Source organism: Anomalospiza imberbis, chromosome 3 (genome assembly GCF_031753505.1).
Source record: "Anomalospiza imberbis isolate Cuckoo-Finch-1a 21T00152 chromosome 3, ASM3175350v1, whole genome shotgun sequence".
Taxonomy (NCBI): domain Eukaryota; kingdom Metazoa; phylum Chordata; class Aves; order Passeriformes; family Viduidae; genus Anomalospiza; species Anomalospiza imberbis.
This window is the reverse complement of record NC_089683.1, coordinates 23,695,035-23,708,878: the sequence shown is the minus strand read 5'-3', so window position 1 is coordinate 23,708,878 and position 13,844 is coordinate 23,695,035. Positions and strand designations below refer to the sequence as shown.

General features: G+C 33.8%; 2 protein-coding genes across 5 annotated transcripts in view; one reads left to right on the top strand and one right to left on the bottom strand.

Annotated features, from left to right (window-relative positions):
- The window catches only part of ANGPT2 (angiopoietin 2), a 41,922-nt gene extending 31,559 nt beyond the window's left edge, over window positions 1–10,363 (top strand). For both annotated transcript variants that reach the window (XM_068183627.1, XM_068183626.1), the window contains 4 exons: window positions 3,775–3,876; window positions 4,404–4,570; window positions 7,561–7,691; window positions 9,052–10,363. In XM_068183627.1, the coding sequence (XP_068039728.1) occupies window positions 3,775–3,876; window positions 4,404–4,570; window positions 7,561–7,691; window positions 9,052–9,212 (561 nt within the window). In that variant the 3' untranslated portion in view covers window positions 9,213–10,363. The remainder of the gene's footprint in view (window positions 1–3,774; window positions 3,877–4,403; window positions 4,571–7,560; window positions 7,692–9,051) is intronic.
- The window catches only part of MCPH1 (microcephalin 1), a 125,433-nt gene that overhangs the window by 66,640 nt on the left and 44,949 nt on the right, over window positions 1–13,844 (bottom strand). The gene's annotated exons all lie outside the window — the stretch shown is intronic.

Genomic DNA, 13,844 nt, shown 5'->3' with positions numbered 1-13,844 from the left:
GTAATCTGTAACTGATCCCACATTACTAATTTGTCTCCCATCATAATCCAAAATTAAGGAATTGCATATGACAACTCAGAGGAAAACAATTATTTAATTCCATTAAAATTTTCAAACTTTCCTGTTCTGCAACAGGACAAAAGCTAATTCCTTTTAAAAACACTGAGGAAAACAGCAAAAGACTGCTGACACGAGGAAAAATGGCAGAGGCAAAACTATGAAAAGTCAATAGTTTTATGCTTACAGCAACCTCATGAACCAATTAGATTGTAGTTCTTATCTAGTCACATCTCTAGGAGATAGAGATAGCAGAATACAAAAATCATTGGACAAAACGACTCCAAAATGTTCAGAAACAGCCAGAAGTGATGCAAAGGGTCAGTGCAAAGATGTGGCGACTGCACTTGCTTTACTATAAAAACTGCAGTGGCTTTTCATCCTGATAACCTAGCCTGAGCCTTACCATTCACAAAGTAGGTCTGAAAACACTTATACCCCAAAAAACCTCTTACAGTGCTACAGCTGCTAGAGCTGTAAGTACTGAAGCAGTTCACAAGATATATCAAATACTCCCTGTTCCAATTTGTTGTAACTTGAGAGGCTAATCTCTTTATTCTTTTTGGCATATTTTTGAAGACTCCTGCTGCCTGCCTAATCTTGGTATCTATTTTTACTTGTTTCATGAAATGTTACATATCTTTCTTTTGAATATAAAACCTAGAATAGTTTGAATGGTCAGAAAACTTCTAGTAATGGTGTTAAGAAAAAGACTTAGAGTTGATTGACATGAAATTTTTTTGGTGGGGAAAAATTATACTCCCAAATTTATGTAAACTTTTAAAATTTGTTACTGGTAAGAAAAATCTACATGAGGTTTTTATGGTCATCTCTTCAGTTTCTCATTATGTTTTTCAGTTCCTAGTGAGTTGCTTTTTCCTGTGGGAACTAATTTATCTCAAAGAATCTATAGTGTCTATTAAAGCTAGTTGTCTTACCACTTACTTAAAAAATGGATACTACCTGTAACAGGAATATTTTATGACAGACATTCACAGTCATGCACTATTTATATTTTAATCTCATTAGAACAAAATAAAGTGCTATTTAAAGGCATTGATTTTTTCAAAGTATTAATTCCTACTAAATTGAAGTTTAGACAACAGGAATAAAGGAAATTGCACATAACATTCAAAAACATCAATTAAGATCTACAATAGCAATATCAGACTGAAGCCACAGCTCAAATAAATTAATACATGGCCTCCCACTGTTCCTAGTTAAAAACCATGTATTTCAGAGAAGGGTAAAACAGTTCTGTTTTCCATCTGGCTGCTTATACTGTTCTTTTAAGTGGGGTGAAGCTTCAGAGTCAACAACTTTATCTACAACCAGTGATATCTGATCAGTGTTAAACCAGCTTTTTAACTTGTATTGACGTTTAAAAAAAGTATTTGCATCTGCTTTAGCCCATTCCTAGCCCTCTGTGGAAATTAGTTTTCACATATACATTACACATCATGAGTTAGCCTTCTGAAACGGATTTGTGTTCTCTTATAATACCTTATCTTCAGTCTTTCCTTTGAAGGGAATTTTTAACTAAATTAATTTATACACTATTGTCAAATTTTTACCAGTCATTAATACAGATATTAGTAAAGCCAAACAAAAAACAGGCTTTGAGGTATAAGGAATTGCATATATGAGTATAAATAGAAGTTTCAATTAAATTCCATTCCCAAGACTTATGTTAAAAGGGATTATGTTATAAGGGATTACTCCCTTATCCAACTTTTTTTCTTATTTATTTTATCTTCCCTAAAAATCTCCAACTGAATGTCTTGTGATTTTCTGATGTTGAACAGAGTCTACTGCAGGCTTAAAGTACAGGATCTGCTTTGGATTTCCAATGTGCAACAGTCTGTTGAAACACTAATATATTTGATATTTGCAGCAGTAAAGATTTTTTTTCCTTTCCAATGTCTGATGCTTTTCAACAGTATATATGACACTGCTTGAACTGTAAATACTCTGATTTATATAAATATATAGATGTGAGTGTATAACATACATTCAATACACATAAACTAAAAGAGTGAACAATATTGAAAACTTAGTAAGGAGCACACTTCCCAAAATGACACATATAACACTACCATAGCACAGAAGGAAACTGGCTTCACTGCAGTCATAGTTTTTCAATGAATTTCCAGGATGAATAACAGTTCAAAGAGCTCAAATCTGCTAACTATTAACACTGATAAGACGGTCTCCTATAGAAGAGGATGAAAGAGGCATTACAGCTTCAGTGTCACCCAGTCATGATTTGGGGCAATTATAGGCATATTGTGACAAGCAGCAGTTAGGCAAGAAGTAAGACTACTGAGAGAACTGTTAAACAATGAAGGAAACATCCAAATGAATATTGAAATACTTGCCTAGTTTGTTTGTAAATAATTTAATTACTCTACAGATGAAATTTCCTATTGAAGTGTAAGAAGTCAGGTCTTGCCTGTACTACTATAAATGGGAAGACACAACACTTATTGGATGAAAGATCTAGAATACAGATTAGAAGTTAATGCAGTTCAATATTCAAACTAGAATTCAAAAATTTTCAAAGATGTGAAGTGATTCTGAAGAAGGCTCTGAACTTCAGGATCTTGGCAGAAAGTAGTCAAAAAAGTTAAATTTCCAAATGAGAAAACATTAACTGTGAATTCTCCAAACAGGAATTCTTGACCAAGAAATTCAAATTCTTTCTTAAAGATAGTATTGGTACTAACATGCAGTTTAAAGAGATACTGACTTCAGTTTGATTTTCATTGTACTGTCTTACACCAGCTTAAGCTCCATTGACTTCACACATCTAGTTATAAGTTCTGTTAGTTTTGGAAAAGCAGAATTAGATGCAACAATTTGAAATCCTTTCTCAGGAAAAAGTGTATTAGGTATTCTCATATTCACAAAATTTTATTGTTAATTTATCCCCTACTTCTCCCAAACGTCATTCCAAAATTACAGTTAATTTTCAAAATATTTTTTACCATCAGCATCTCTGCAGTGTATTGGCACTTTCAGTAATACCTTTCACCTCTGATGCTGAAGTGATTTAATCTGGAAGAGTGATTGAACTAGTCACCTACAAACTTGAATTTTACTGTGCCAGGGATGCACTTATTGGGTATTCGAAAACTGAGTTCAGTGAACTGCTTATTACATGTCAGTCTTCTCAAATTTTTAGCAATAATTTGGTAAATTCAAAGGTGATTTATGAATATTTAGGAACATCTTATAGTTGTTACTTTTTGTTCAAGCATAGATGTTCATTGCAGTTTGCAAAATAACATGGCTTTAAGATACAGCTTGCAGATAATACACTTAGATTTAATTTTGGGGTCAGACCATTTGCAAAGGCACTGGACAATGACTGTGATAATAAAACTATATTTCAGTTTGTTCATTGCCTGTACTCAACAGTATCTAGGCTATGACAAGTCATGGGAAATTTGAATGGATCTCTCACAAAAAAGATGGAGAGGTGAAAGATGTCATTTGTTAAGGTATTCTGTTTAGTGTGATATATACTGAGAAATCACATTTATTTGTGGATGACCAAAACTGATTTGTATGAAAGCTATGAAAACTTGCATTTTTAGGTTAACTCATACTTTGCAAACGACTTGCCACTATATAGAATGATGCAAATTACATGATTTCTGGTTTTGTTTGGCTGTGACTGAATGCACTTAGGCTGTTACATGCTTACTCTGGTAGGCCTACTGTGACATGGAAACTGGTGGAGGAGGCTGGACAGTTATTCAGAAACGAGAAGATGGCAGTGTGGACTTCCACCGGACATGGAAGGAGTACAAGATGGTAAACAATGTTCTCTGAAGCCTTAATATCAGCTGTTATTATTATTTGAAATCTAATATGTTTAAGTTATATCAATAGTATCCTTAGAATGTTAGCAACCTTTAAAAGTTGTCTTTGTCCTCAAATGCTCATTTTGAAAATGTCAGAGTAGTGTAAGTTGTTTGCCTAAGCAGACTTGCAAGTGTGATGTTTGTTTTTAAAGAGAAACCTTACTTTTTTTGAATCAACTGTTCCATCATATGTCTACATTTTTTGAGTTGTTTATATTTGTGTTTCTAGTGGCAACAGTAGGAACTGCTCCAAATCTACTAAGTAATATTGATTCACTGTTTCAGATTCCTGAGCTTGTCCTTGCTGAAATCAACTTTTTGAAACATTACAGATCAATAAGCCCCATAGACACAGCAAAATTCTTAGTTGATGGGCTGAAAACTATTAAACTTAAAAACTGATAAATGATCATTTCAAACTCAAAGGATAAAAACCCTCCCAAACAAAGCTATTTAAATATACAACTTGAATTACAGGGATTTGGTGATCCTGCTGGGGAGTACTGGCTGGGAAATGAGTTTGTTTCTCAACTAACTAATCAGAAGCGTTATGTTCTTAAAATACAACTGAAAGACTGGGAAGGAAATGAGGCATATTCATTGTATGACCACTTCTCTCTAGCAAGTGAAGAACAAAAATACAGGTAAGCAGAAAAATCAGATCTGATAGTAATCTTTCTAAACTGTATAGATGCATGGCCTTATTTCATACAATCATGACTATTTTTCAGCTCACTCAGAAAGTAATGTTTTCTCCATTTTTCATCTCTTGCCTAAAAAAATAATTTCTTTTTCCAGAGGAGAAAATGTGTATTTTAATAGTGCATCCTGGGTGAGTGTAACACACAAAACACAAAGATGATGAGATAGTATGGAAAGAGATAGGATACATGTGCCAATATAGTGACAGTGCACAGTCATTAGGACAAGAGGAACCTGTCCGCAGTTGCTATCAAGTCCTGATTCCCTGCAATAAATACATTTCTGGAAGGTGGATGACTAAGATTATCCTGCAAGGATTTTTCTTGTCAGTGGCTTCTAGGAACTGTTGTTGTCATAAAGAGCACACTGAGGAGAGGTGGTCTTATTCTTCCATAAGCCACTGGCTAAGATTCTCAATAACTTTCCTACCTGTGAAAATGGGACAAATGTGCATTTCACCCATCACCAACTCGTCAATTTAAAGACTAACTTTTGATGGACCTATTATTTATGCTCTAATCCTGTAAAATATAAAAGTTCACAATTTCTTCTAAATTCTTGGTTAAAATAAGAAATAATACAAATTTATATAAATATTTTATATAAATATTATAATAGTATTATTATATACTTTAAATAGTATCATAGTATTACACATTCTGAAATAGTACCAGCTACAGCTGAAATATATGGGTATTTCATTGTTCATTCACCAGGCTCTCTGTAAATGAAATAAATAGTTTGATTTATTACAGAAGAAACTAAACACAGTATAACAGATGCTTTCCTACTACAAGGTCCATGAAATATTTCTTTTGTAAGAGTCTTGCAGATTCATGGAGCTTTGGGTAGACAGAATAATTATGTACATTTAGATGAATTTCTCCAAGATCTCTAGCAACTATTTGTTGAAAATAAAGTCAACCTGACACCTGAGACACCTGATGCTGCTATTTTAATTCAGGTCTTATATGCAAACAAAGCAATTCAAAACTATCAGCATCTGCCCCCCATAAAATGTTAGGTCTTAATGCCTTGGTAGTATTTAGTTGTCTCAACTCCAAAGTAAATATTTTTTCATCTGGAAACAGTCAGAATCTACAGCAGAGATTTTTAAAAAAATAATGCTTTAAAATACTTAGAAAGGCAACTTTTACAAAATGGGTGATTACCCTTGTCCATTTACAATATTAAAAGATAATTTCTGAAAACTAAGATGGTAAAAGCAATTTTATTACAATATGCAACCAAACAAAGAATTCATCATAAATTGGAGTGGTTTAAAGAATCTATTTAACATTAGAAAAAGAAAAAAACCCAAAGAAAGTATTCAGTTAAGAACATCTTCCATGCCCCACCTCTGGCAGTTTTCAAGGCCAGGCTGAATGGGGCTTTGAGCAACCTGATTTAGTGGAAGGTGTCCCTGCCCATGGCAAATGGGTCAGATCAAGATGATCTTTAAGGTCCCTTCCAACTCAAACGAGTTGTTGATTCTGTGGTCCATTACATTAAAAAGATTAATACATTCTGAATGCTGGAAATGCTGAATTATGAGTTGGGCCATAAAAATTAAATTTCTTCATATTAACCTCCCAAGGCGACAACCCACTTGTCTTTCCTCATGGTAGAAAGTTTTTCTGATATGCAGTCAGAACATCTAATTTCAATCACCATCCACTGCCTCTCATCTTCTGTTGTACTAAACTGTACCTTTAAAAATGTATTGTTAATCACAAATAAATAACACTATGCTTATATTAGACTTCAGATGATATTTGAAGACCCAGCCTAGGCTCATACAGTATACTTGGAACCTTTAATATCATTTATGTTACAAATTGGCTCACATAATTTTGAACTTATCTTAAGAAAAAACAGTAATTTTAAAAAGATATTTTAAAGAAAATCTGTAATGAACTGATCCTTTGAAACCTAAATGAATAAAAATTATTTAATTATATTTTAAAATAGGGAATATTAAATGGGTTAAAATAATCTGTTAAACTACCAAAGACAATTTCTATCATAAGCAGAGAATTACATGCAAGGTGAAGACTGATTGGGGGACAAGTTAATTCTCCTTAGACAGTCAGATCTCCTCTTTAAACAAATAGAATACCTCTGAGAAGCATGAGCTATTTGATACAGAAATGCAATCACCAAAAAGATACTGTGGAAGCAGAGGGTTCAAGTCCTTCCAATTCAAGGTAACACAGGAATATCTGTGTAATTGTCCTGCCCAGTTCAGTACCCTGTGTCTTTCCCCACTGAGACTGCACTGGCACCCATGGAAGCAGATCCCAACAGCAGCAGCCTCACTGAAAGTTTACACTGCCAGCGAACTGAAGCAAACTGAAATACTTGTGATCAGCTAACACTAAAATTTATGAATGATGTGAAAAGGATAAGTAACTAGGACAATGGAAAGGGAAATATTGAGAAACTTCTAAAATATAATTTACTAGCTCAGAATTAATACTCCTAGTAAGGCTGTCATCTCATATATGTGGGGTTGTAATGCTAAATTGCTGTGTTGTACTAACAGCAAAATAGGAATCAAAAAAGTTTTGGTTTAAACTTCCAAATGTAATAAAAATAATTGCATGTACTGTTGCATTGAAGTACAACAGTGTACTTTCAGTATTAGTAAATACATGATCTGTATGAAAAATCCTAGAAGTTACTACCTACTTGCTCTCTTTTTCTTCTAATATGCCAGGAACAAACACTTCTTGATCATTAGAATATTGTGCTGACTGTTTCTGTTCATATGAAAACATTGTAAGAAAAACAGCTTACAGCAGTACATTGGCCAGAACAGAATTAAACAATTTGAACAGGATATTTATTGCAAATTATTCCATCATTATTTTTCACACATCTACCATCAACTTCCACGTAATAATTGTTTTTCCATTTTTCACTTCTACAGGATTTACCTTAAAGGACTTACTGGGACAGCGGGCAAAATAAGTAGTATAAGCCAACCAGGAAATGATTTTAGCACAAAGGATGCAGACAATGACAAATGTATTTGCAAATGTTCACAAATGCTAACAGGAGGTATGAATGTTTTTATGTTTCTCAGTCTTCCTATTTTTATTGGCACTGAAATTGTCTACGAGATAAATTTGACTTAGTAAATTTTGATTATTAAAAACGTTCAAAACTCACAGATAGAGATACTAGTATGGTGACTCTAGATGAAGTATTTGACCATTAGAAAAAAGTTAGTTAAAAAAACAACAGAAGTGAAAACTGGAGGGAAAGTAAGTCCCTGAGGTTGGGGTACAAGAAAGTCTCTAATTGTGGAACTAATCAGAGACATAGCAGATTCCTCTTCCAAGGAATGAGGTACATTCAGAGATCAAAATACAACTCCCTGCAAAAAAACCTCTTTCAGAGATTCAGCTGTCAGTGAAATGGCTTCTGATTCTTTAGGCATTAGCCCTTTCCCTAACTACTCAAGAAGAAAAATCCCCAAGAGCTGCTGTGTGCTGCAAGTGCCACAGAAGGGTACAAGAAGTTAATTCCTTATTTTAATATAGTTATGAAGAGGTAAAGATAGACCACAGATCTATCTACATTTTTCTAATGATTGTTCACTAGTTATATTTGAGTTCTAGGTGGTATTTTTATCTTCAACTACACAAGTAATTCTATATAATTTGTTAATCTAGAATTCCACATTCTGAAATGTAAACAAGTACTTTGTAAATTTGGCCTCTCTTCCTGTTATCTCTTAAGCAATAGCTTATTTTCCTATAGCACAAGCTGCAAGAAAAAAAGACAGCTTCAATTTATCCAAAAGGATAGTTGGAATACTGCCCTGCAAAACAGAACACACACACTATTGCCACCATAACAGCAATATAAAAATATTATTTTATTAATAAAAATAATTTTTTCTTATGACCCACTAGGACGTCAGGACTATATGGATACAAAGTACATTTGGGCTGCTTTTTTCTCCTTTTCCTTCTCACGAAGTTTCAGGAGGTTTTGAACTGAACATCCCAGAGAACTGAATAATTCCTCTAAAAGAATTAAGAAAGGAGTTTAAATCTGTGAAAAACAGGAGTTTACCAAAGAGTAGATAAAACCAAAGGCAACTCAGTATCATTACAGTTCAAGTTGTGTTCTGCCCTCAGACTGTCAGAAAAGTTTGATGTGGATAACAAATTGATTGAACACTTTCCCTTCTCAATTTTCAAATACAATGTACTGCATAAGATTCAAGAATATGGAGTTGATACGCAAATACGTTTCTTTCCTGAGTTTGGGGCAAGTATTTTACATTGACATTTCCAAATTGTAAGAACAAAAGACTGGGTTTTCATTTTTTTCTCATTTCCAGACAACAAAGTGACCTTAAATACTATTTTGAGAATACTTCTGCTGATGTTCGTCTTCTGTCTTGCAGGATGGTGGTTTGACGCATGTGGTCCTTCTAACCTCAATGGAATGTATTATCCATTACGACAGAACAACAACAAATTTAATGGGATCAAGTGGTACTATTGGAAGGGCTCGGGATACTCTCTCAAAGCTACGACTATGATGATTCGACCAGCAGATTTCTAAATGCTTTGTCATTATGTGAATTATGTATTGTATAGTCTTCAAAGACTTATTTTATCAAGCAACTTGTCTCATTTTTTCAAGCCCAGAATCATGTTCTAGTGTTCTGAAGTGTCAGTTCAGTACAGTTCTTGAATTGCAATCGTCTTGATCAGCTAAAGCTCATATTATTCAATCAGACACAATGTCTAAAGCATCGACCTGATATAACAGTGATTTGGCCAAATGACTCAATAAAAAGAACATCCAAGAAACCATCAGACAACTTAAGGACTCTGTTTTACTGATCATTTATGTTATGTATGTGTTAGTAAATAACTGGAACTGTGAAAAAAAAACCTAAAATAATTTTAGGAATATGCATTTTGCCTCACCACTGAACTTTAAACATTAATATAAAACACTTAGCTAGATCTAGCTTAGTTCTAGCTAGATCCAGAACTATTTATCTTTCTGTGTCATGTGAGCCCTATATGTACATAAAAAAATACTTTTCTGTAATTAGCTCAATCCTATAGTTAGGGAATACATTCTTTTCCCCCATAGTCTCCTGAACAACTTGTTATACTTATTTGAGGATTTTTTCCAGTAGCCTGTATGACTATGTTTAACAGAGGACAAATAGCATTTAAGCAGTTTGAATTTATTCCTGGCAAATACCATTTACAAAAGTGTTATTTTTTCAGTCTGTTTCAGTCACTGTCTTTAAATTACAGAAAATCCCTATGAATTACAATATAGCATGTATTCCTATACATTTTTATGAAGATTGCACTTCTTTTCTTCCCTTGTCATTTACCTGTAAAATAACTGACCAGTATTTTGTAAACCAAGACAACGGCATTAACACCAGATGTCCGGTTGTCTATGACAATCGTGTGTCACCTGGTGATGTAATATAACTATATGTTTTGTAAAAATAACCTAACTGAAAAACATATGCATGTTCTTTAATACAATTAAATTTATGCTTATGACTTAAGATACAAATTACTACATTTTAAGTACAGGAAGAAAAATAATCTGAAAATTATCTAAGGCCACACTATGGGTTTTTTTTCAGTGAAGTTAGGACTTCTCCCTAAAAATTCTCTGTAGGTAGGCCCTCAAGGTACACCACAATGTGAATAAATTACTCTACTGGGTGATCTTTCCTTTTTTTTCCCCCCATTCATTTTATTACTATATGATTTAAAATTGCAAATCAGATTGAGAAGATACTTCTTCATACATCACAATAACTTAGTGGAGGTTTTTCTCCAAATTAAGTTTAGTTTTTAATTCTCATGCTTATTCTTTGCCTAATATTTTTGTAGAACTTCTATTTCAGCAGATGACTGAATTATTTACAATGCAAGAACATAACCCAAAAATAACCAAAAAACCCCAGACATATTTCCAGAAGCTAACTTAACAAAAGGTGCTGTAAGGGCAACAAGGCTTGTGAACGGTCTAGAAAAAATATTGCATGAGGAGGGCTGAGGGATCTGGGATTGTTTAGATGGAGAAGAGGAGGCTCAGGGGGGACCTCATCACTCCCTACAATCACCTGAAAGGAGGCTGTAGTGAGGGGGGGTCTGATCTCTCTTCTACACTGCCGGCAGTGACAGGCCCAGAAGAAACAGCCTTAAGCTGAGACAGGGTAGATTCAGATTAGATATTAGAAAAAAAAATTTAGTGTTACAGTGGTCAGGCATTGGAACAGGTTGCCCAGAGAGGTCGTGGAGTCACTATCCCTAGAGGTGTTCAAGAGGCATCTGGATCTGATGGGTGATGCTGTTTACAGGTTACAGGGGAAGTGCTGGGTGGACAGCTGGAATGGATGATCCTGTAGGTCTCTCTCAACCTTGATGATTCTATGTTTCTATCTTGAAAATAGCAAATGGTTTTGAGAAAGATTGAATAAATCTCTCCATTTTATACTGACAATCATTAAAGCTGCTGTCAGAGTACCCCACATCTCACACCACCACCATTCTTCTTCACTGAAAATGTGTGTCATCATTACTAAGTGTAGCAGAGACAAAAAATATTTCTATTACTTCATGATCTGATTTTATATAAACCTAAAGAATGTAAATTAATAGTCACTGTCTCAAGAGTTCCATAAAATAATCTCTGTGTATTTGAAATTACTGTTTAGTATTTTATTATTTTTCATAGAAAACTTGTAAGGATATACATATCCTAAATACTTCCCAAAATTGCTTTCATGAATTTTCAATAAATGTCTTAGAGAGAAGTCTAGAAAAGTCATCACATTAGTAGAGGGGCCACACACGTTGGTACAAGCACACAGCATACCAAGAAAAGCCTTAAGAGATGTAGTTTTTCAGCCTAGAGCAGAGAAAGGGTAGGGGAGACCTTAAAGGTGCCTGATTGAGGGCATAGGGAGGACAAAGCCAGACCCTTCTTGAAGGTGCTCTCATATGAGACAAAAGACAGGGACAACAGGCAGGAAATACAATTTGGAATTGGGGAAAGCAAATTTTTCTTTTCATTTATTCATTTATTACCAGAAGGGTGTATTGGACAAGTCCATTGGAACACAGTGTTGAACTAGACAACCTTTAGAGGTCCCTGCTAATTTAAAATACTTTATGATTCTATGAAATTTAATAGAAATGCCAGGTCTACATTACTGCATTCCCTGTGTTGGTAGATTTAGTCAGACAACTAAAGAAAATACTCCCAATATTTGAGATAATAAGCATATCCACACCAATAATAAAAGGAAAGAGGAAAAAAGCCAACAAGCAAAAATCCTCCAAAATGTTCTTAAAAACCATGATGGCATCTTAATGCGCAACCTGGCACAGAAAAGCAGTGCTAACTTCTAGCCGACACTAACTTTACTTTAGTAAGAAAACCCTGTATGACTAAAATAATTTCATATTTCATGGCTACTTTTGATTTGCTGAAAAAAAATTATAAAATTTGAGGCTTTCTGATGAATGTTTTGGGAAAGTGATCAAAAATATTGATGTAGACATTGAATGGATCAATTGTTTAATGAGACTTCATTTTGGGGGAAAAAGGATAAATTTATCAACACAAATGTAACATTTTAGAGGGAATATGTCTTTGAATGGAATTTCATCTAAAGAAGATTGCATGGCTTAAACTCCAAACACCAAAGTGAAGCAACAGGAGGACATGTCAGAAGGAAGGCAATAATAGGAAACAGAAGGCTGCAAAAACTGCTTTGGACTTGGTACAAACAACTAAAACATAACAGCAAGGTAAAACCTACTTTTAATTCCTTCCTGTAATCAAATAAACAGTATGTGAAACTAGAATGTACTTCCATTTTCTCTACGTACTTTGTAGGAAGCAGGAAAGAAACAAGAAAAGAAAAAAAGCAAATAAAAACACATTAATAAATGAATGCTCAAATAATAATTGCATCTTCAAAAAAAAAAAATAAGGTATCTGTTACAGTAAGAAATTAGAGCGACTAAATAAGGAATAGTAGTGGAAATATTGCCTTGGACTCCAACTTTGTTCCTTTCCAAGAACAGCACTTTGCAAAAAGAAGTGATTCAGGTTCTTAGCACAACCCTAACCTGCCTTAATTTTACATTCTCACCATGTCTCAAATTCTCCTTCGGCTTCAGGAATAAAACCTCATAATGGAATCTCAAAAAAAAACCCCAGGAGGAATCACTTCTAAAGAATGCTATGTACATTGTTACTGATAGCATACTGTGTTGTTAATCAAGGTAGTCTGAAAAGAAACAGAAAACTCAAAGCAACTTAATATGAAATTCAATGTAGATTTTTTCACAGAAATACAGAAAAGGGGGAAAAAAAGAACATGCTTCTTATTTATTTTTCACATTAAGTTTTACCATTCTTACTGTATTTGCTATATAAAACAATCTACTTTCTCATTTTATAAAAAGTATGAAATTACAATGGATAATTAATTTCTTTAAGGGTTAAGCAGTTATTTGAGAATAACTGCTACAGTTTCCCTAAACTTTGAGAACATACACCTTACAATCATGAAATAAATAATACATATAATAAATAATACATATTATTGTTGGATATGTAAATTTACATAAGTTATAGATTTAGAAAGAATGCTAAATAGAAGTTCTTAACAGCTAATAAAATTACAGTAAAAATAAATTTCATACCCCATTAACTGTACTTTCTTCAAAGCTGGTATGAAATTTTGAGAAATAAATTGCAGACACTAATTTAGTGGAGGGAAAATTATTGGAATGATTGACTAGTAACCAGCTAGAATTCTACTTGTTTTAAAACCAAAATAAAATTCCTGTTTAATCAATTACAACACATGATGTGCACTGAAGTCTACACAGGTACATCATGCCCCCACATACCTACTAGTGCATACCTGTGCACTAGTTCCTAATTCAGTACTTGAGAATGATTATTAGAGGCAGGAAAAATGTTTCATTTTTTCCTACTTAGCAGTTCTAGAAGACCACAGTAATTTTCCATTGCCCAAGTAATTTCTGGGCCAAAAAACTGAGTCCTTGACCTGCAAAGCTTTCCATTTAGCAATAACATGCTTCTCCTATTGTACACAGGTACAAATAGAAATAAAATTAAATTTCATTTATACTTCAGTAAGATGCTGGTTTATTCAGGTGTTAATTG